At 37.6% G+C, this 24,866-nt stretch overlaps 1 protein-coding gene and 1 long non-coding RNA gene across 6 annotated transcripts in view; one reads left to right on the forward strand and one right to left on the reverse strand.

The window, feature by feature from the left end:
- The window catches only part of LOC110120238, a 176,324-nt gene that overhangs the window by 41,708 nt on the left and 109,750 nt on the right, over positions 1–24,866 (reverse strand). The gene's annotated exons all lie outside the window — the stretch shown is intronic.
- LOC100646399 overlaps positions 1–24,866 on the forward strand; it is a 161,090-nt gene that overhangs the window by 18,563 nt on the left and 117,661 nt on the right. For all 4 annotated transcript variants that reach the window (XR_007224347.1, XM_003403248.4, XM_048406589.1 and 1 more), the window contains one exon: positions 21,323–24,858. Coding sequence is in view for 3 of the 4 variants with exons in the window: in XM_003403248.4 (XP_003403296.3) it covers positions 21,323–24,858 (3,536 nt within the window). In the remaining variant the exon portion in view is untranslated. The remainder of the gene's footprint in view (positions 1–21,322; positions 24,859–24,866) is intronic.

Below are 24,866 nucleotides of genomic sequence, written 5' to 3' on the forward strand. Positions count from 1 at the left end.
GGATTCATATAAATAGGCTTCTGCTATACTCGTCTTCCTACCAACGATCATATACAATCTTCTAAAAACACCATCCCCAGTAAAATTTTCTGAAACATCCGCGAAATAAAATAAAAAGAGACCAAAATACTAAAATCCACTGATCAAACTACTGATTTCCTCTCATAATTTACTTCCGGTATAAAATTCCTCTTGTAAGGCAGAAAATTTACTCCAACGTACTCAAGATAAGATTTCAAAAAAATACTCTAAAATCCACTTATCAAGCCACTGATTTCCTCTTACAATTCACTTCCGGAATAAAATTTCTTTCGTAAGGTAAAAGGGATAAAAAACGTTGGCGCGTCTTTATGCCGCAGGTTGGTAAAAAGTCTGAGCGCCGACCGATGCATTAGCGGCTACACCGTATTTCTTATTATCCCGCCGCGAGTTGTACTCTCTCTCTCTCCTTCTCTCTCTCTTTCTCTCCCTTTCTCCGTCCCTTTCTTCGCGTCTCGCAGTCTCCTCCGGCGTTGTCAATGCGGGCGGTCCTAAGAAGTCAGCCTAGTTGGCCGGTGCAACATTGCGTTCCTGCATGCACCTCGTCGAAGCTTGTTAAGAGGCCCTTGTGTCGTTCGCATTATCCCCGGACTGCCAGCGCGGCAGCGTTTCCTGATCGTCGCGTGCTCGAAACCGCCTTAAACTCGACACTACAGGACTGTGCGTGCGTAACGGGGTGTAATACGGCCGGAGACCGTGCCAGCATCTTCGTTACTTTCCTAATGAACGTTGAAAGAGTGGTATTTCGATTCGATACGGCATTTTTTTGCTAGTTGAATGATTGGTATGTACGGTGCATCCTTGAGCAACATGGTCTTCAACAAAGTGCTTTCAGTTGTATGCCGAATTTCTTCTTGAAAAACTTCTGGTTGTACTTATTTTGCATCAGTTTTATCAAATCGTTGTAGTAGTACTGTGTTGAGAAAGAGACAGGATAACATGTTTTTCTTATAGCAGTAACTAAATATGTTCTAGAATGGATATGTTTGTTGCTACCAAGATGCTATAAGCGGTTAATACCATCGACACGTATTCTCAATCAGAAAATTTGTAGTGGTAGATCCAGTTTTATTTAACGAGGAAATGTTATAAATTTTCTATTCTTTTTATCTCATTTTACTATAAAAACACAATAATAACACATATAGTATACAAAATAAGGCTTCGTGATGTTTTATAAAGTACTTAAATTAAATAGAGCTTCATTTAAATAGTTTAATTCGGAAAATGAAAGTTACGATAATTTTTATATACATAAAAAATCAAGAATTTTAAAGAATTGTATATTCTATTGTAAATAGTAGAGAAAATTAAATAAAAGTATCGAATCGATTTTACGATAAACGTAAAACTTCTAAATAAAGAAATTTAATAGACAGATTTCTAATTTACAGAAAGTTGTTTGTACGCTAATTTTCTGAAGTTTCTAAGAAATGTCGTTTAGTTTGCACGCTTTAATAAAGGATAAAAAGGGTTTGCGATGCGGAAGAGTTATTTAACATAGTTGAGGGTATACTATCGTGTGTTACGCTGTGAGTGACAGGGATTAAATAATGAAAGGCGATCGTGGAATCGCGTGACACGGAAGAAACGGGCGAAGAGATACAGACATTGATGCACAGACAGTGAAGGACTAGATGACTCTTCGAGTAACGCAACTCAATTAGTTTCGTGACGACACAGATAGGTTTACATAATTTTTCTATTTTTAAAACGCGAGTAATTCTCTTCTAACAAATGCGTATCTTCTAATAAGTCGCGTTTTACTCTTTCTGTTAATTTCGTCGATCCATGCTATTATCACATCGCGTTTTTTATATTTCACCACTTTTTGTGACAAGTCTAAACAAGCTACACGATGGCTACAAAGAGTATTTGTACAGAATTGTATTTATTGTAGCATTTACATAATAATCACTTAGGTTCAAGTATATTAAATTTCGCGTCACTTAGTAACTCTTTCTTCATATGACGGACAATTAATACTCTGAAAGTAAAATGTAACAGCCGTAAAAAAATGCTTCATCGGAGAATCAGGGAATGTACAATTGTGACCTGGAATCTGAAAAAGGACCCAGTGTTCGAAAACAAATTTTTGAGAAGCAGTTGTTTTAAGATTTGTGCCACTTTGTTCCCCTCTTATATGTATTATATATTGTATTATCGTAATATTTTAATTACATTTTATTAATATAAATATTAATACCTTTTAGAATGAACTTAGAAAAAGAATCGCATATCTGGCTTATGTTATAATTCGATTTAAATCTCGATTTTTCAAACACGAGCTACCATCTTTCATTCCAAGTAATTTTTGTATATAATATGTTTTGTAATCTCCGTAAATTTGTCATAAATATGAAAATCTCCCGCGGCTGGACGATTAATTATATAAGCTTTCATTTTATTAATATAAATATTAATACCTTTTAGAATGAACTTAGAAAAAGAATTGCATATCTGGCTTATGTTATAATTCGATTTAAATCTCGATTTTTCAAACACGAGCTACCATCTTTCATTCCAAGTAATTTTTGTATATAATATGTTTTGTAATCGTCGTAAATTTGTCATAAATATGAAAATCTCCCGCGACTGGACGATTAATTATATAAGCTTTCATTTTATTAATATAAATATTAATACCTTTTAGAATGAATTTAGAAAAAGAATCGCATATCTGGCTTATGTTATAATTCGATTTAAATCTCGATTTTTCAAACACGGGCTACCATCTTTCATTCCAAATAATTTTTGTATATAATATGTTTTGTAATCGCCGTAAATTTGTCATAAATATGAAAATCTCCCGCGACTGGACGATTAATTATAAGCTTTCATTTTATTAATATAAATATTAATACCTTTTAGAATGAATTTAGAAAAAGAATTGCATATCTGGCTTATGTTATAATTCGATTTAAATCTCGATTTTTCAAACACGAGCTACCATCTTTCATTCCAAATAATTTTTGTATATAATATGTTTTGTAATCGCCGTAAATTTGTCATAAATATGAAAATCTCCCGCGACTGGACGATTAATTATATAAGCTTTCATTTTATTAATATAAATATTAATACCTTTTAGAATGAACTTAGAAAAAGAATTGCATATCTGGCTTATGTTATAATTCGATTTAAATCTCGATTTTTCAAACACGAGCTACCATCTTTCATTCCAAATAATTTTTGTATATAATATGTTTTGTAATCGCCGTAAATTTGTCATAAATATGAAAATCTCCCGCGACTGGACGATTAATTATAAGCTTTCATTTTATTAATATAAATATTAATACCTTTTAGAATGAATTTAGAAAAAGAATCGCATATCTGGCTTATGTTATAATTCGATTTAAATCTCGATTTTTCAAACACGGGCTACCATCTTTCATTCCAAATAATTTTTGTATATAATATGTTTTGTAATCGCCGTAAATTTGTCATAAATATGAAAATCTCCCGCGGCTGGACGATTAATTATATAAGCTTTCGTGTTGAAAACTTTCTCAACGTTGCGCGCAGCCGCACTTATCGTTCTAACGACGCTAGTTAATCAACGGAATGGAGGAAGAGTTTATGCGTGTGAAGCAACGCGTACGTAGGGCGTACGTGGGAAATTGTAAGGTGATAGCTCGCACGTTACTTTATTTCGGCTCGGTGAAACATATCACCCAAGACGTGCTTTCTCCATTCGATCGTAATATAAATATTGCCAGGATCGCCGACTATGCACGATGGACTTTTCTATTCTGGTTGGCCATCGCCATTATCGGTAAAGTCAAGCGTGATGCCGCGTTTTCATGAAGCTCTGTTCGAGTAGATGAGCGTGAAGAATACACGAGGAAGTGCTATTACGTCGTTTGAGAGATATCGTTGGTCGAATGATCGCGTGTCGGATGGATCGGTGGCTATTTCTTGCTCGACCAACGCTCCACCGGATTTTCCAAAGAAAACAACCTCAAACCTGGTCATATTGATTTTAAAGCTGTCATATCTTGACCTTTACGTATTTGGTTCTGCTATAAATTTCGTTTTATTCACGATAGAGCTGAATTTGAAAACGGTCGAGACAAGTTGTACATAAGGTTCGAGAAATTCACGTTCAGTGATAACTAGATTGCATATTTGTATAAATCTATGCAAAAATTGAACAATGTAAAAATTCATAGAATTCATATAATATAGAAAAATATATAAAACATTTGAAGTAAGTTATTTCTTACGAGTTTTAATAAATAAAACGAACCCACTGTTCGATGATAACTGAAACCTTCTCCGAAGAATATACCATTATCCTGATAGACAAATATTTATAAATCATACTAATTATTTACTAAATACTAGTTTACGTAGTATTCGATTTAGCGTAGTAATTTTTCCATAGGAAAAGTATTTTTGTTATTGATCACCGAGCTATTAATCACCGATCTAATACTTTACATAACAAATGTTTCAATTTATACTTAGCACTACTACTGAAATTAAGATTGGAGTTTCTGCGAGTAATAATCTTGTAGCGAAGTAACAAGAAAGTGAGGAATACAAATGGCCACCGTTTATTCGATCTCCGGTCTTCCGCGTTGTCGATCAACCTTATCGTCTCATTCAGTTCAGAAGTACTTCCTTATGCCTTCTTCACACTTATCATTTCGCTGGATCGCTTCATAAAATCGAACATCGCACAATCTTGTAGCATTTCCCATAATTCTCAAAATTACAAAGCACGCATGTGTCTATAGTTTTTTGCAATACCTAAACCTTTATTTATCGCAAGTATGTATAAAATTTCCTCTAAAACATACGACGTAACCGAGCAATTACTATTGCTACAAATCGGCTAAAGTGTCTGGATATTTATGAGTAATCATCTATACTTAGATATTACCTACAGCTGCGTTGGTTACGTCGTATACGTTTCAGAGGAAATTTGACATATAGTTGAGATAAATGGAGGTTTTAGTAGCATTTATGTACTCATAAATGTTACTAAAATGTATGTAATAATAAATTAATTAATGGCAAATTGATGGCTAAAAGCAATACTTGTTATTCCCTTACAGAATTAACACGAATTAAAAATTTTAATTAATTAGACGATGTTACTACGATAGTAGTACACTAAAATTATAAATATTAGTAAACATACTAATTACAAATATTATTTTATCCGACCACGTTTAATCAAGAACTAATCTATGTACACGCGTTCTCGACAAATTTCAGATCTAATTTCCCCGTAAACGATGCGTCGTGTGAAAAAATCTTGTTCTACGCTTTCGATTTATTTTTCTACGTAGAATCACCCTGTAATATAATTATACCACCATTCATGCAAAACTTTGTATAAAACTATCGAACCACTCTACCAAGTACCGTCATTTTCCCTCAATTTTATCCTTAGTTTCCTCGCCGTGTAACTTCGTCCTATCTGTCGGTAATTTTTTCCCTTCTATTGGCCACCCTGTTCTCTAGCTGATCCGCTTAGATCGGCATCCTTGGTTGCGTGCTAAGGGGTCTTAAGGTACACTACGATCAGCTGAAACGAGGAAGTGGCGAGTATCCAATGGACCGGTATCGTTCGAACGAAGAACGTGGAGGTCGCGCGCGAGCATCACTTTACCGTGCTCGTTCGAAGAACCACCGTCTAAGAGAAAAGGATAGAATCGGCTGGTTGATGCTGGCGTGAGCTGAACGTAGAAGGGTAAAGGAAAGGGATAAGAAGGCCGTGTAAATGAGACGAATTATGAGAACAGGATTAGCGATATCATCGATGGTACCTCGTATAAGGGCGAATACACAATAAATTACAGACACACTTGTCCGTCGATTTACACGATGCTTTTTGTGCTCAGTACATCAATAATCTCTTCGTTTACACGTCACTTTTTATACACTGTCTTGGTTTTACCGAGAATATATTCAGATTAAAAAATATATTCTATGATATTTATAGCACTTATCAGATATCGCTAAGCGAACAATTTATTATTCGGCCTCGCCAATGACATCGTTTTTGGTTGACTTATAGTGATGTTACGTATCAAGCTGTATATAATTCGCAAATGTTTACACAAATATCGAAGATAATAACTTTGATTAAATTAACCCCTGTGCGTCCTTTGGATCATTCTTAACTGATGGAAAATAAGACACAAGCGTTGATACGTGTGATTTCTCGTTTCTTTTTATGCTAAATATTTTCTTTAAACGTTAAAACTCCTTTTCTCTATTTGGGTTTTTATGAACTTTAATACTTTCCTGTATTTTTTGTTTAAAAACGTGAAATTACTATTTCCATACTATATTAGTTTTTCTCTTAAATATTAAAAGATTTCATTTACGTAATTTTGTTGTTATTTCTACATTCAGAGGTAGGATCACAATAGTTATTACAATATTGCACGGATAAATCTATCACACCGTAAATCTATCGATTGCATCTAGAACAATCTTCTGGTTAATGCTTTTTGTAACTAGCGCATCCGCATGTGGAGGGCGAGCACGAACTCACGTTGTCATTTTCAACAAATTTTCATCTACATGAAAAAAGCCACAGCGTATTCCATGAAAATCAAATACCCAATATATGTGTACCATTCTTCTCGATTATTCTACTGCAGGAATTTGTAAACGATTTCGTTCCGTTGTATCGGCAAGATTTAAGCCCGATAGATTAAGAGAAAAAAGCTCGATGCAATTTACAGAATTTTATTGGAAGAACCCGTTTCGCGAAACAGACAGCTGGACCACTCTCGTAAAAGTATCGAATCTCGTTCGTACGAATACCGGTGATCCGGTCCCTATGCGCCCCGGTGGCTTTTCATTCGGATCACATTTCGAAGTTGCGTTACCAGTCAATTTATCACCGGTCGACCGCTGTCCATGCTCTCGTTACGATTTATCGCGAGGGCATTGTATTTATCGTAACGAAAGCGCGCGAATCAAGCTAAGATTTATGCTTACATAATAGCTATTTCGGCGATGATTTATCTGGAATAAATTGAGTTACCGACCGAACGTTTCATCGGTATACATATATTTTTCCTGAGATGTCGTCCAGGGTTTTTCTATATAAAAATGGAAACCGTACATTTTTATCGAAACCGATTTTTAATCAGTACTTCGACATGTTACAATTTAAGGCTTTCCAAGGATGGAAGTCGTCTCTAATAGAAATTATATCCTGATGTTAATCCAAAAAATTGTTGTGTTTCAATAAATAATATTCATAAGATGGAGAAATATCTAATAGCTGCTGTTTTTCAAGTACGTCTGTTTAGATTCAAACAATAAAAATATCGGCTGATTTTCCATCTCCCGCTACCATTTTATGAAAACTGTAAACTCAATGGTAAATCAATGTAGAATCTCTTTCCACAATACGTCGTCGATTATCTTCATTAGACAGCCGGGATACAGTGCGTGCAGGAATTCGTTCGTGCGCTATTTCTCGCGTGCCAGGCTTCGCCAGCTCGAAACCGCAAGGACGCCGTTTAATCGTGCGAATTTTTATTTTCCAATTGTCGATACGTATCTCGTTCGAGATCTGAAATCGAGTGAACGGAGATAAGAAAATAACGCCATGATTTATGTATTCATTTTCCACGGAGTTCTCATTTTTATCAAAATATCAAGCAGTTTGTCTTACTCGAAAACTCTTCCTATCGATCGATGCGAAATTTTTCTCTCTGATTGATGCTTTTCATGTCCAACTGAAGGCAATTGTACTTGTCAAGTAATATTTTGCACAAATACGTAAGAAATAATTCTTTCTAATATCGAATAATGATATAGCGAACAATGGAACAACTAAACGCTACAAACTTTTCTAACATCCGAATAGAATGGTATCTTGAAAAATAGGAGTTTTAACAAATGGAGATGCATAATCGCGTAATGCGACAGAAAACAAATCTTTATTGGTGTTAAATGTTAAAAAAATGACGGCAGCTATGGTCAGTAACGGAACGATTTCGACGATGTCGACGATTTGACGCGGCGTAAGAGTATCGTTTACGATTGCGCTCGACGCCTTTCGCTGTTGTAACTGAAGATAGCGAGTCTCGGCACGTACGTTCAGGTTTGTTTGAATATGTGTACAATCGTGCCGCGAAAAAGTCGTAAAATCGTATAAAATAGCTGGAACGCATTCGAAAGGGCGACTTTGAAATTCTCGCACGCGGTATGTCTCTTGATTAAACCAGTAGATATTGCTGTAAAAGTTGCAGAAAATTATCGCCATTGTCGCGATACAACGTCTTACTGCAATCTGTTGCATTCCAATCAGTTACTTTAGTGGGAAAACTTTATAGGACTATAAATTGAATTTTATTTTCTTAATTTTACGGTTTTTGGGTTCTTATTCTACAGAGGAAAGAATCGATTCTGATTACGGTAATATACTTTCCACGATCGAAACAATTTTGATAATAAAAGAAGTAAAACTTTATCAGCAAATTTTACAACTTACAAATTGACCGATTGTCTCAATCTTATTTACCATAAAATTATGGTGAAAATATCGTAAACTTATAAAAGAGAAGTCTGTAACCTGCAACTTATTGTTCGAAACTTTCGACTCGAGTCAAACGATATCACATGTAAATTAATAAAAATATTCCGAATAGAATTTAGATTACTACTTAAACTCGTTACGTTCAACTGAAAAACATGTATTTCAAGAAGATGCATTTTTGCAACCTTTTAAATTCCCAACTACAATAGGATCTGTACGAGCAAACGCAACACAAATCCAACAAGCAACTGCCAAAGAGGGTCTCTGTTGTATTCTCGAACTCAAAACCACCTACATATCTCGAGAAGACATTACGAACACCGTTAAGCGTAATGAGACTTTCTAGCCGTTTTTGTGCTTGTGTATCCCTATTATAATAAAACGGATAGCTAGGCCCGTCGGTTCGCAATTTATATTCATACTTATCGTAACAGTTATCGATCGAATCTGATCAGAGGGGTTAAATTCATACGTGACTGGGCTCGCGGTAACGATCAGATAACCGGCCGATATTAATTTATGCTCGTGATCGTCCGTAAAATTACCGTTGCTTCGGTTCGCGCGATGATCCGTACCACCATCGGTCGAGCGTTTACAGCGTTTACAGCCCTCGAAGCACTGGGTCAGCACCGCTGCGCGATCTTTGACCCTCCGCGATAACACGCCACTTGCACTTCCGGCAATTCTTCCCCCGCTCCAACCACACAATATCCCCACCACAGCTCCTCGAACGCTCCGTGAATCTCCGAAGCACCTGCTGTCCATACAGTGCCTCGTGCTCGCCTCCAACCTCGCTTCACCTCGCACCGCCACGCTGAACCGTCCAAGTCAAATTGCAAGCAAGTTTAATTGAACACAAAAGGTTTCGCAGGATTACCTCACCGACTGCTATATCGATTTTGAAGCGAGAAATCAGCTCGTTAGATGTGGTATGTTATCCGCACATAGCGTATCGAAGCAGTGATTGATCGTATGTTCTTTACTTCTTCTTCACCTTTTGCGTGATAATTTATTGGCTAAATATATTGGCGAATTTGAACGACGACGTGTTAAGCAACTTTTGTCGTAGAAATTGTTTCTAGAATTTCAGAAACTTTTGTAATTCTGGAATGAGATAATAGTAGGATGGATGGTAATTTGTGAAATTTATTTTTTATGTAATCAAAGTATTCGCATTGTGATGAAGAACTTATTAGCATTAGTAATCTGTAGCTTTTGAATTATAAGGCCTTACTGATAATATTTGTGTTAAATATCGTACTGTACTAGAGAAGTATAATAAAATGCTTCGAGCTTTCTGTTGGAATTGTTAGAGTCTTAGAAGAACGTCAAAACAAATATTACGAAAACAATATTTGTCCATTATTTTCTTGATTCTATTCTTTCCTGCCAACCTTATTGTTTAGTATATATAAATAATCTTCTTTTAAGCTTTCAATCTGGAAATCTTGTTTGGTTGTATCATTTGTTGAATACATATGTAGGATGTCCAAAAATATCGAGACCAACATATCCTACGCGTTAATGAGATTACATTAGTAAAAAGAGTTCATGTGAAACTCATAAAATTGGACATATCCAAAAATGATTTATCGAAGAGTTACCTAAACTTTCGAAAATTTGTATTCATTGTTTTGCCAGTTATAGCAAATGTTCGAAATTTCTTCCTTCTGTAAAAATGCAGACTCCCATTCGTCAAATATTCTTTCGAAATATTCTCGTAGAAATAGCATTAAATGCATTTTGAATAGATTCCTAGATCTTCTATTTCTACTACATCTTCATAAACCAACTATCTCGCGTAACCCCATAAATAAAAGCTCAGAGAAGTTAGATCTGGTCGGATCGTGTAAACAATAACTGTCGATGAAAATTACTTGCGTCCATCTGTGGTTCTGTATAACCAGACAACTTTCTCGGAAATCTTTGAACGCATATAACTTCTCGATAAACCATTTTTGGACACGACTTCATCTGAACATTTTTACCTACGTGATTTCATTCACACGTAGTATAAGTTTGGTACTTTCGGGACACCTTTTTGGGCATCCTGTATGATATAATAAGTTATAAATAAATTGTAGATTTAAGTGAATATATCGTATCCATTACACCGTTCATTTGTCATAAGAATGTCGAATTTCGTTGAATATAATCGCGTCACTTGGCTCAGCATTCCTAGTCATTGTTCTCCGACATCGTTACTCGTCGAAAGATAACAGTTCGTGAGAATGTCGGGCTCTTAAAATCTACCTCGTGTAATCTGCTACAAACCCTCGCGGACTATTACCGATCTACGGCTTTATTACTCAGAAATATGTACGCGCTGTCATGCCATCTGGCATTCGTAACTCGTAATTACGCGTGTATTAAATGCACTTTCGGTACTTCTTCGACGATTATAATCCTATCACGCTGAGATCGTATCCTTCTCCTCATGGGACGTTAAGCGTAATTAGATGAATTCCCCTGTTCCCTTTCCACCGCATTCCACGCGGATAGAGAATGGGGAAAATTTATAACGAAAATAAATCACCAATTACCACTTCAATCTCGCGGAACGGCCTTTGTTCGTTATTTATGTGCGGTATGAATTAAACGTAGCCGCAGTCGTGCGAACGTATAGCAGACGCGAGTACGCTTCGTGATACGATGAAATGCCTCGAAATCGAAAGAAAAACGATTAACGATCGTAATAACGTCCAATTAGTCAGCATTGGTCAGCGTCGTTACGCTTCAATCTATATAGGATCGCTAACAACTCCGTCAGTGATGGAATCCGCACGAAGTTTCGAATTGTCTAGTTATTTCTTTCAATTATCTATTTTGGTAAATCGTGAATGTATATCTTGAAAGAGAGAAGACGTTTTTTAAATCTTCAAACTCTTTCGTGTTTTTCATTTTGCTAGCATATACGGATTATATGTATTGTTTAATAGACAACGATATATTAAGTGTATTTATCGAATAAATAAAGATATAAGTATACTCCATTTCTTGTAATTTTAGTTTAAAATACTTGGTTCATGCTTTTGTTATGTGATTTCATCAATATTCTCTACTCTTTGTTTTATAGAGTTAACACACCTGACAAATATACAAATGGCTCGTGTACTGTTATTTTGTAGTGCTAGTTGAGCTTTATTGAAAAATCAGGATGTAAATTGCTTTTCGTAATATTCACTATTTTATGAGTCCTACTTCTGTCTGACACAATGTGTTTTTATTTGAAAAGTCAGAAAATTTACCTTTATTGAAAAATCAGGAAGTAAATTGTTCTTCATAATATTCACTATATTATGAGTCCCACTTCTGCCTGATACAATGTATTTTTATTTAAAAAGTCAGAAAATTTACCTTTATTGAAAAATCAGGATGTAAATTGCTTTTCGTAATATTCACTATTTTATGAGTCCTACTTCTGTCTGATACAATGTATTTTTATTTAAAAAGTTAGAAGATTTACCTTTATTGAAAAATCAGGAAGTAAATTGTTCTTCATAGTATTCACTATATTATGAGTCCCACTTCTGCCTGACACAATGTATTGTTATTTAAAAAGTCAGAAAATTTACCTTTATTGAAAAATCAGGATGTAAATTGCTTTTCGTAATATTCACTATTTTATGAGTCCTACTTCTGTCTGACACAATGTGTTTTTATTTAAAAAGTCAGAAAATTTACCTTTATTGAAAAATCAGGAAGTAAATTGTTCTTCATAGTATTCACTATGTTATGAGCCTCACTTCTGTCTGACACAATGTATTGTTATTTAAAAAGTCAGAAAATTTATTAAGAATCCTATTTATTCTCAGTCATCCAAGTACAATGTATATACAACTGTATCTACGTCTAAAGAATAATATGATATAGGACATATGTTTGTATAATAACTTATTCATTTGTTTTTCTTACTTCAATGTGCTGAATTAATCCCTGAAATATGTCGATATGTTTTTAGATACTTTGTGTATAATGATGCAACATATACGAGCCTTTAATTGCGATTTGAAAGTATGTGGTAGTACCAAATTGCATAGCGTTAGTACGAAATTGCAATCGGTCGTCTTCCATTGGATTTTAGGAATACATCGAACGCGCAATTAGTCTCCTGTCTGCGCAATAATCGCTAATGTTACGGCAATTAGATTTGCGTTCGCTTTACGATACGCCGGCATACTAATTAGACTGATGGCACAATGATCGAGGTCACTTAACGAACATGATTTCGATGCGGAGATTACAGGGTTAGTCGTCTAGGGACTTTGGGTTTGTCACGCGATGTTGTGTGCGTTTACGTGCGTCCTTGCGACGCATGCGTATTCACGGAAGGTAATTACAGGTATTACGCGAGTTTTGGATAATTATTTCCGGCTGAATAGTGTGTCAGTGTTTTTTCTCAATGGATAATTGCCAAAAAATGATGTTGCGTACCCTTGTCTAATGACTTTGAAACATTTTTCGATACCGACTTTTTTAAATTTAGGGTCTGTAGCAAATTTAGTAAAACTTAAAATACGAACTAATACGTTCTAACATTCACATTGAGATTTTCTCTGATGATCATTACATACACTGTTATGTACCAATTTAGGAAACCTTGAATTCTGTAAAAAAATTACGTAAATCTAAATTAAGAATTAAGTGATGTACTGCTTTTTTAATAATCGCGTCAAGGCTTTACTTAACGATTTCCACAAATTTTCCTGTACTGATTCATCAAACCTGGAATTTTATAAAAAAGATTTAGTAAAATGAGAAACAAACTAGGGCCCCCTTTTACACAATGACTTACCAACTAATAATGTGTATTAACAATTAAATAATTTTTTTTCAAATAGGACAATCGTATAACTTGTAATTTCAACAATTTCATTTTATTTATTATCAAATTTATTCTTAAATAGCTTTTAGTTACTTCGTTCAAAAGTATGCATTTATATTAATAAAATAAAATTTCATTAATAATATCAGTTTAACTGTATAAAAGACAGATTACGTTATTATTACTATGCAATAACCTTACTTAGTTCTTATTTAGTGGCCTTGAAAGTTTATCAGAAATCTCGAGTTCCATAAAGAATTAGCTATAAATTAAAATATGAACTGCATAATGGCGAAGTTTCCAATATGTCAAATTTTACGATGTTAATATTCTTTTCATAATTTGAGTACACATATACGGAAACAGAACTCGGTTGAAAAACACATAATCGGAAAAATATTCAGGAACTATATAATCGATATTTCTACCACGAAGGTTACCGTGTAGGTTGCGATCATCAAGGCGTGTGATCAACTTTGTAGGCACATTAATTCCCGCTTAGCATACGTACGTTGCATGCTAATACGTAGATATTTGACCTCCCCTTTTTTTCTGGCGCATAACAAGTCATAAAAATTGCAGGAAAGAAACACGATGACCTTTAGTCTTAAGCACTAAAAGCTGGTGAACATATAGGCATGAATAAAATTTTAAAATATCTGAACATTCGGATAGTCAAGATGAATTGAAAAAAGTTTCGAATAAGACAAATGTTTAGGAAGTCACTGAATTCTATATTCTATATTCTATATTATGTAATTAAACTTCAAATAATTATGCAATCGATAAACCACTCAAGTATTTGTATGTTTCTGTGGAAAATCAAAAATGCGAAAATACACAGAATGTACTGAAAATATCGAAAGTAATGTATTCGTCGTACTATTATTTACAAATCAACTATTTAAGATGCGTTTTTCTACTTACGTTTACGAAAATATAAATACGAATAGAACTTGCATAAAAATCCGCACTCTAATGATAAGATCAGAAATATCTCAAATGTTCATAATTACATTTCTCCAACGATACACAGCCTGATTCCTGAGAATTTCTTTCATTGTGTTGTAAAATAGTGTTCTGGAGACACAGGCCTATTGATTTCTCTGGTTTTAAGCCACGTTTCTAGCGTTATTCGTTCATCACATTCCACGGTTGGCTGAACCACTTTTTATGTGAACCGACCGATTTGGAGGGGGCGGAGTGTGCGGCATAGCCACTAGGAATGTTGATTGTTCTCAAGGTTTTTTAAAGATATCGGTCGCGTTTAATAAGATGTAGAACGTAGACCGTAAAGGAATTATGGCATTTGTGCTGCTGTTAAATTAATTCCAGCTACGTTAGTGTCGATGATCGTCTAAACTGATTTCACTTTCACGAAGTATCGTATTATCGCCACGATTTGTTTTTTTATTACTTTTAATGAGTCCAGGAACGATATTAAAATTCAGATATAATGTTTCGCGTGCCACAGGTGCGTACTGGTAGTAATCTTTTTATTCTTTTCTGTTTGTTTTCGTCGTTAAGTAGCTTTAATACCTGCCACTATATTTAAACGCATTATCCTGGATTTGATTTCCAATTTAGTTATGTTAAGATACGACGCACGAAAAACCTTGAATTATATTCCTAGTTTCTTAGGGGATTTGTAAACTCACAAAGTATGTTACCGATTAAGATGAACAGAAAGGAAATTGGTAAAAGATATTATAAATATTTTCCACATTTTGCATATGTAGCATCGTATAGAAAATAGCAAAACGCATATTACGACTACAAAACTATTTGATAGCAATAACCATAACTGTTATTACGAGTAATACAATAGGTCTAGTGGAATGAAATATCGCTAGGAAACATACGAATAGGTCGTTTCTCTCGTTGTACGTTCTTATTAGTGGCGAACGGAGGCAGCCAGTGTGAATAGAAGCTTGTAAAGGATGACAAGAACCGCGTTCAAGTGGATTCGGTGGCCATTTAAGAAAGATTTCTCACGAGAGACTCGCGGTCCGTGGAAATGATGCGCGCAGCATTCTAAAGGTGCGTTTAGACCGAGTGCTCGCTCTTCCTCCACTTTCGTAAAATTTACAAATGAAGGTGTAAGAGTAATTTTAAGAATGCTTTTTGCCTTCGTGACAAACGAGCGTTCATAGATGTTGGACCGAGTATCCAAAAGAATTGGACAGGTATTTTTGGATAGTTCTTGCACCATTCTTGCACCACTTGTATGTTCGATATTCGATTCAGCGAATTACCGCCATACGGCAAACGAATGCTCGTGTACGCTTCTACCAAATTTTATTAAAACGTAAACGAGCACTCACAATTGCTTGACGAATCAAAAATCCGACACCCGAATTAATTAACCGCATTTTCGTCGAGTACCACGAAATATTGTCAATATTATTGATTATCCTAAGAACGCTCTAAGAATCCTTCGAAGATTTAACATTGTTGTAAATAAGTTCACGAATGGATTGATTAATAACCATTTACACTAAACGTTCACAACCAGAACGTTCTTACTCCAGTTCTATGTTCTTGCTCGCTTGGTCTAAACGCACCTTAACGGTGAAGTGGCACGGCTCTGCTTTAGTAGGCGAACAGAAACGCTGATCCCGAGGCGACCTCGTTCCCGAGGTCCTCGCGGAGATGACCTCATCGAGATGTTGCCCGATCGGGCCCCGTGTGATATCTCCGGCTCGCGAAATCTCAACAATCACGTTGTAAATCCGTCAACGACCTCCGCCATCCAGCTATCAGCTCGTTTATCCATCGCATGATCGGACGTTCTTTTAATTACGGGTTAATTTGCGGACCTGTTTATGCACACAATCTCCCCGGTACAAGTTGAATCGGTAAGGTACAGTTACGTCCTGCGCACTTCCGTTGAAACGCTATGGTAACGGGTGAGAAGAGGAAGAGGTTCATTAGGTCAAAGTGGTAGAGAGTTGCTGGTTTGATGGCGGTCTATTCGTACATCTGCTCAAATACGTACATTGTGGTACAATTTTCGTACAGCGATTAAGCTAGAAATTGTGGGAACAGGTGAACAGGTAACACGCTACTTTTTATTTTGATATGATACCATCTGAAAATTTGGATAATTTTCATATACAGTAAGAAAATCAAGACGAATTCTTCTAAACAAAATTCTATTTCAATCTGTTCTTTAAAAAATTGCAGTAAATGATTGTCGTAGTTGTGTATTTTTACAGATACACTATATTGTAATATATATTATATATGTGTAGATAAATATTGTAAATAGCACATATGCGAGTACACAAGAGGAATATTAAGTTCGAAGGAAGCGAAGTTGAAGATACAAGTTCCTTTCGTAGTAGTAAGATAGGATAGCAAGTGATGACTCTTAATCTTTACGACACTTGAAATACAAACTTATTGTATTGCCCTAAACCAATCTCGCATTTATATTATGCAGATATGAAATTGTTTATTTGCCATTCAAATGGCATGGTATTATCTACAATAAACTCATACTTGATTTAATTTTCAACTGTTGCTACACTTTTTTAACTCTAACTGACCGTTCTTCAAAGATTGAAAATTATTTCAAAGTTACATGCAAGTTTGTAAGAGAAATGTTTGATTATTATCGGTACGTAGAGCAGACGTCGTAAAAATAGCTCCCGTTGTTGGTACGTCAATTAACTTGGAGCGCAGAACGCGCATCGGATTATGGTTGTGTGGAAGGTACGCGATCATGAAAAGGTCACTAGTGCATGATATTTGTTGAGAGCATCGAATGATTGCTTTTAGTATGCATTTTATGTGAACACGTAACGCAAAGAGAAAGATTAGATCAGACACGGACTATCTTTTGTTTAAATATAAGAAGTTTGAAACTTTGCTCGTTTTGTTATATCATAGAAAATTTGACTAGATTCTCTAATCCTTTAATTTTCTAATTCTGCAATATCTCTTGCCTTCGAGCATGTCAAACAAATAATTAAGTAAGAATGAAAAATATTCTATTCGCGAATATCTAAAATAACACACTGTTTCGTTTAATACATACGGTTATTCACATTAATATTCGGACACTATACCATCTTTGTAATTATTGCTGTATGGGAATGATTTAGATATTATATTGTTTAATTTACAAACGATAAACCATTCACTGTACATTGAAGATATATAAATAATTCCACTGGAACAATAATTAATTTAATTGTATAATGCATTTTAAGCATGAAATTGTCACATTAATGTTCTAGCTCTTGGAAAGCATTCAAACTGTAAAATAGATTTATGTTGCTACTATTGATATATTAAATTGTTATTGTCTGAAACCTAACGTGCCACGAAAAGGACAGAATACCAGCGTTGATAAAAGTGAACTTGTTATTTACCATAAAGGAAAAGATAAGAGTTATCGCGAAACTGCACGATTATTAATGATGAAGAAGAGCACAGTTGCGAATATTATTAAAAGATGAAAAGAAGAGGACCGTATCGAATTTAGGAAACAAAAATGACCACCTGGAATTTTTAATGAAAGGGAGGGAAGAAGAATAATAATACGTAGAGTTAAACAAATCCACAATTGATCTCAGAGATTTGTCATGAAATTAGGAAAAAAATCAGTGCTGAAACAGTACTAATAATGAGGCACAATGGGTTTAATGATCAAGTAACAAGAAGAAATCTGTACATAGAGGAAATAAAGAGGGGAAAAATACTGGCTTTCGCTGAAAAGTTCATTAAAAAACCTCGAAATTGGTGGAATGATGTTACATTGTTACATGTTTACATTGTAAATATTGCATTTTTGACTCGGGTAGAAAAAGTATAACATGGCAGACTCAAAAATTTGAAATCTACTTTAAAACACAGAGAAGATTCTGTGATTGTATGGGGATGCATTTCGAGTATCGGTGTGAGTGAACTGGTGCTTATCGTAGATATATTAAATAAGAATAGACGTTTATGTCTTTTAAAAAACAAATTGCTAAAAAGTGCAAACAATATGGGAATATAAAGTACCTTCAAATTTTATCAGGACAACGATCCAAAACATAATACGAGAATAGTACAGGAATATTTGTTATACAATTATCCTAAAGTTTTACATCCACCTCCGCAATCTCCGAACTTGAATCCCATAGATTCTCTATGGGATCAATTAAACCAAAGAATCAGAGAAACAGCAATAAATTAAAAAGTTGAATTGCAAACGATGTTAAAGGAAGAATGGGCAACTATTTCTTCAGAATATGTAAAGAAAATTATTTTTAATATGTTCAAAAGGTTACACGAGGTCATTAAACAAGACAGACACGCGACAAAATATTATTATCGCAATCTTTCATAAATTTTATATATAAAATATTTATTTTCCATAAAGTGTCCGAACATTAATATGACGTGAAAATATGACAACTTTTTGTTCAAAATGTATTATACAATTAAATGTTATTATTAGAATGGAGTTGTTTATATATTTTCAATGTACGATACATGGTTTATCTTTCTATAAAATAAACAATATAATATCTAAATCATTCACTCTTACGCACAGCAATAATTATAAAGGTAGTATATTGTCCGAATATTAATGTAACTGTACGTTAAACTTAGAATGTGGTTTTGTTCAACTGATTTCCTGTTTTCTGCCGGCAATCACTGTTAGTTGAAACAGCAGGTTTAGAGGCGCACGTTGAAAAGGTCAAATTGCGTATTACGTCCGTGTACGAGTGGTTGAATTTTAAATTGAACCACGATTTCCATTATCTGTCGTAAAAAGTCGGATAGCGAAAGTCGAACGTCGTAATCTACCAACTATACAACTAACTAAAGCTTCAGTTTATCTAGGGAACAAGTTGATGTAAATCAAATAACGGTTAGAAATCTAAGAATTATTATATTAGTTTACGTTGCTTTAACTTCAAAAAATACCCCAATATATATACGTACTTGTTAATAATCAAACGTTAGTCATTTAATTTCACTTTTGCGCATTTACATGCTCGAATTAAAATAAGACAGTAAAATCAAAATACATTTGAAAGTGAAATCACAATTTTATATCCGTAGACAATTTTTAATACAAATTTTACCATAAAATTGAAACTAGAAATCAAGCACATCAATGACAATTCCATCGTAGTTCTCTGAAATTTGAACAATTTTTCGACAAGAGACAGTCAAAACAAATATAAAAAAATGATCTTCCCTCCTCTTGGACGAACAAACTGCCCAAACAACCTTTTGAGCATACCGTTTTATGAATATCAAACGAGACCTATTAAGATCTCGTATCTTTATAAAAATAAATACGTACATCGATAAATAAAAGTAAAGAAACCTGAATAACCATAATACATATTTCAAGCCTACTAAATGACCGTGTAAAAAGTTTCAAAGACTTCATCGATCGAGCAGTTTTCCATAGAAAAGACCTGTCAGGCAAGGCAGTTTCATTTTCCACGAATGAGTTCGATTGTGGAGCGAGGTTCTAACAACCGATCCGAACATGGAATTTGCAGCTATGGTGCTGTCGATTACGCTCGATTAGACGCCAATTAAACAGTGTCTGATCGTTGGACAACATTTATTTATTTCGGTTTAACAATCGATCGCACGGACAAATGGGAGGCGAGGATAGACGACGTTTCTTGTCGCTGATGAATTATAAAGATGACGAGGGCGATGTTCCCCTCCTTTCTTCTTCCCTGCCCTTAGTTCGTATCCGACTTGCTCTAGTAGCAACTAGCACCTGATTAAACTTGGTGATTAACCGCTAACGACCAGACCGGTCTGCTTAACATAAATCGCTAATTTACAAATCCAATAATGCTCCTGACTGCTCGTGGAATAATCCATTATTCGCGATAGAGTCCACCGCCCCATTCCCTTGGTTACTAATGAACGTCGTTTTCGAGCGATTGACGTCACCCAATTAAAATTCTGCGATCCGGGCTTCCTTCGTTAAGCTGTGGCTCAAACTTCTCAGACGTCTTTTGGTTTCTTATTAGAGAAAAATTCGCTTAAAATTGCGACCAAAGCGAAAAATGTTTCGTAGTCTCCTGATATTTTCCTAATAATTTTAGTGACTGTAATGCACCGCACGAGTGTGACTTGTTAGAAAGCGAGTTATTAATTACGCACTGTCGAAATAAGTCGTAATAATCCTTTTTTTCGTAATAAACGAATTAGACAAAAATTTAGGATACGTCGCTGGCGATTTTTTAATAGAACGATTGTGTCAGAGTTATCTAGTAATCGTTAAACGAATGATAATTAGTCCGTTTGATCGCTGGCGCGACTATAATCGCGCGGCAATTAGGATGATGCGGAGTCGGAAATTACTGGCGCGTCTTTGTAAAAATGACAGCTAATGCTTGAACGATTTACCGCGAAGGTTAATACGAGAAGGAATTAACAGAGAGGAACTATGAAGGAACACATTAGTTTCTCGGTGTTGCTTAAGCCTTAATTTGTTATTCCCCACTTTTAATAATCTGCGAGAAACTTTCCTCTTAACGTCCTAATGCAGAGGGGATTAAGCTCTGCTGGCACGAGTCGCGAAAGCTTATAGTTTAATGTTAATGACTTAACGAGATTATTACGAAACTTTAACCATTATTTAAAGAGATAAACGTGTAGTTACGCTACACGTAAAATATGTAAAGTATTACGTACGACGAGAACAAAAATATTACTTAACTTTAACATCAAATATGCGAATATCTCGAAAATAATCTATTTTTCCCTGTTGATCGTGTGTTTAGAAAAATTCCTTAATTATACTAAATAAATAGTAATAACGCCTAACAAAAATATTTGCACTACTGACCCAAATTACAAAATCATCGCTTCCACTTTCTCCTACATCCATCCTTAAACTTATAACAATCTCCCGAGAAAGAATCCCTCGTTAACCCCCTTTCTGAATGGAATTGTTGCAGGACGTGGAGCACCCCGCGTGACCGCGGCTCTGGCAGGAGATGGCGAAGGCCGGTTGATCGCCACCCCGGTCCACAAGGAGAGCATAGCGTCGAGGAGCAAGGAAGACCTAGCACAGGAGGCGGCGCTGGTGCTTCAGCAGGTAGGCAGCCTTCACTGCGTTGCCCACGACAACAGACGATTGCCAGGTCGATTTAGCACACTTCCGGCGCGGCGTAACAAGAAGAGGCCGGAACTGCCACTCGATGTAAGACGCAGGAGCGTAGAACTTGGCGCCACCAGCAGCGCAGACCTCGTCGAGACACCGAGGCTGAAGAAGAAGGCATTGGAGAGAAGCGCCAGCGATGCGAGCGCGAAAAAGCTAAGAGGTCCCCTGGCGAGGTTCTTCTCCCCGAAGTTAGAAAGAAAACGGAAACCGGTCGGGCGCAGCGTCAGCGACGCCGCTAGCTCGTTGAGATCGCATCGCAAGAGGAGCGGCAGCGAGAGCGAGGGATCGCATCTTGGCAGTAGTCGCGTGAGAAAACAGTTGTCCCCAATAATCGAAGCATCGCCGCACGTCGATCAACAACCGTTTCATTTCGGTAAAGTAGCAACAACGGAGAACGGTGAAAGTAGCAGCAGGCCCGAGGCGAAGAAGTCTAAGCAGGAGGAATCCGATGCGAAGAAAGTGACGGAACGGACAGAAACGATCGAAACGAGAGAAAGGATCGAAGAAACGGAGGTGAGCGTCGGAAAGCCACCGATATCGCCTAAGAGAGAGAACAAGGGAACCGTGAGACGCATACCTATCGAACTAGAGGTAGACGATAAGAAGAGCAAAGAGGAAACAACAGAAAGAAAAGAGGAGAAGGCAACAGGCCGGACCCCTTCACCGGTGGTAAACGACACCGGGGTCGACGAAGTGGACAAGGTCGGTACAAGTAGCATGCTGCACAGCAGCCGATACGATCTGCAGCAACGAACCGGCGAAGAGTCGACGATACACAAGATGATTCACCGATTATCCAGCGACCGGTCGCCGCCACCTCAGCTAACTAAAACGATGGTCTCACCAGGCCCGGGATTCGGTCACAATAACAACCGACCGTTTTCTTATACCAGACCGAACGAGTCCTGCAGTTCGCCGCCTCCGCAGACCAACGTGATTTACGCTCAGGTGCAGACCGACAAGAAAAAAGCGCAAAGAAGTCACTCGGACAGCGACGAAGGGCTTGGTCTCGAGAGGAAAGACTCTTCGCGCGAGAACAGTCCCGCGGAAAAGGATTACCGCAGGACGGATTACTCGTACAGCGACTTGCGACGTAATAACGAAATCAACACGTTTAAATCGAGATACGAGGAGGACAGGAAGAACAGCAGTACTCATTTTTCTAGCCACTACGCAGGCACGCAGGATTACGCTACCAGAAACGTAGACACAAAACGACGTCATGAATTTGACGACATCGACAGACGTCTATACGACAAGCCCGAAAAATACACGTCCACCGTGTTCGTTGACACGTCTGGCAGAGGCAGAGCCGATGGCACGGACGCCAGACAACGAGACGGTAACGAATTCTCCGCCAGACAAACTCAAAGCGGAATATCGAACAAGACGTCCGAACTGAGCGCTAGACGCGACCTTCTCGAATCTAGAATCAAGTCGAGGCTGCTCGCCGACGAAATGTTCGCCGCGAAGAACAGCGCGAACGTGCCGATCAAGAAATCCGAGCACGAGATCATCGACAAGCCGATTGTCCCGTCACCGGTCACTCCTAACCGTGTCGCCTCGCCGAAACGCTACATGGATACGTACATCACGGAAACGCGCACCAACAGCAACGGAGAGAAGTACATATTCGAGAAGGAGATTCACGAAGACAACGGTAAGGTGTACGGTTACGAAAAGAAGATCACCAACAAGATCCCATCGGATGGTTACATCGATACCAAACCGAGAGACGGATACACGGTCGAAACGAGGACAGACAAATACGGAGATAAATATATCGTAGAGACGCGAACGCACGAGGGTTATGCGGACGATTTCAAGCCATTCCTCAGTGACAGGAGTAGAACCAGTCCGGAGGAACGGTACGAAGCGCCCAGAAACTCAACCAGCCCTTACAAATCATCCAACTTGCGCCCGGACGAGAACACCATTCCTCGTCACTTCCGAACCGAGCCAAGGGAGAATAATGTCCTTTCCTCGCCCATAATCGCCAAGAAGTTCACCACGACTGAAAGGAAATTCTCCAAGAGCGACGATTTCTTGGACAGAGACGTTCGACCGAGGGACTGCTACTTGCCCAAGAAGAAGAACTTCGAATCCATCCGCGGCATGAGCAAGTCCACGCAGCGTCTGGACGAAGTGGGCGAGAATTCGCGAGTGAGAGCGTTAAGGAGCGAATACACGACCAGGTCGCACGAGAATCTGACCAGTCATGCCGACTATGTGAACGCCAGAGACGTGCGCCGACCACTTTTAGAGAGTCCCACGATGAATGACCGCAAAGAAAGATCCCCGTTTACGAAACAACACCTGGATAGTCTGCGCGAAGGTCCAAACGACGACTACGACACCGATATATCTCAGATGACCAGTAGCCAATTGGAGTCCAAGTACTATAAAGAAACTCGTACGACTCAACGGTACACCAGCAGCAAACACCCGATTCACGATGATTACGACAGTTCTCCGCCGCGAATACGCACCGATCGCGGAGGTTACAACTCAAGCAGATACGATTCCGACACTACGGCCAGAGATTCGATTCGCTGCGAGACTCGATACGACGAGACATCGCGAACTTTGAGGAAGGAACATCGGAAGTTGGACGAGGATCCAAAGAAACCTCTCAGAAGGTCGCGCAATCGGCTGGATTATTTCGACGACTCCGACGCCAGGGAGAGTCCACGAGTAAAGGCGACAGTTGGAAGATTGGAGACGTTCGATGAAAGTCCCACCAGGCCTCCCAGGGTCTATCACGATGGTAGCAAGTCTAGGCATACCAGACAAGAGACCAGAACGCATACGGAGCGTCGACATCGCGAGACTCGGCTCAGTGACTCCGATCGAAAGGATCGCTTGGCGGATTCCGGGATCGAGAACGATTACAGGCGCGACTCACAGGAGGTCGACCGAAGGGAACAAATCGAGTCGGAGGACGAAGGTTTCGTTACAAGGCAATTTATCAAACACGAGAGACGGCATACCGATAGAAACATGAATCTGACGCCGAACGAGCAACGGAAGTACGATAAATATATGAACGACATGTCGAAGTCGCCGCCAGTGACCGCGAAACCACCGACCGGCGCGGATAAGAAGTACGAGAAGAAGGCGGCGAAGAAGAGTGGCACGATGAGCAAGGTGAAGCAGCTGTTTAGCAAGAAGGAGAAAAAGGCGAAGGAGGAGAAGAACAAGAAGAACGCGAGGAGCAGCAGCAGCGGCGCTCTTACTGACGATGAGGTGACGATCAGGTACAGAGAGTACCGGGGCGATCAGCTAAGGAGCGCGAAAAGCGCGCGGGACTTGGGTAGCGATATCAATCAGGTAAGATT

The sequence above is a fragment of the Bombus terrestris genome, chromosome 6 (genome assembly GCF_910591885.1).
Source record: "Bombus terrestris chromosome 6, iyBomTerr1.2, whole genome shotgun sequence".
Classification (NCBI taxonomy): domain Eukaryota; kingdom Metazoa; phylum Arthropoda; class Insecta; order Hymenoptera; family Apidae; genus Bombus; species Bombus terrestris.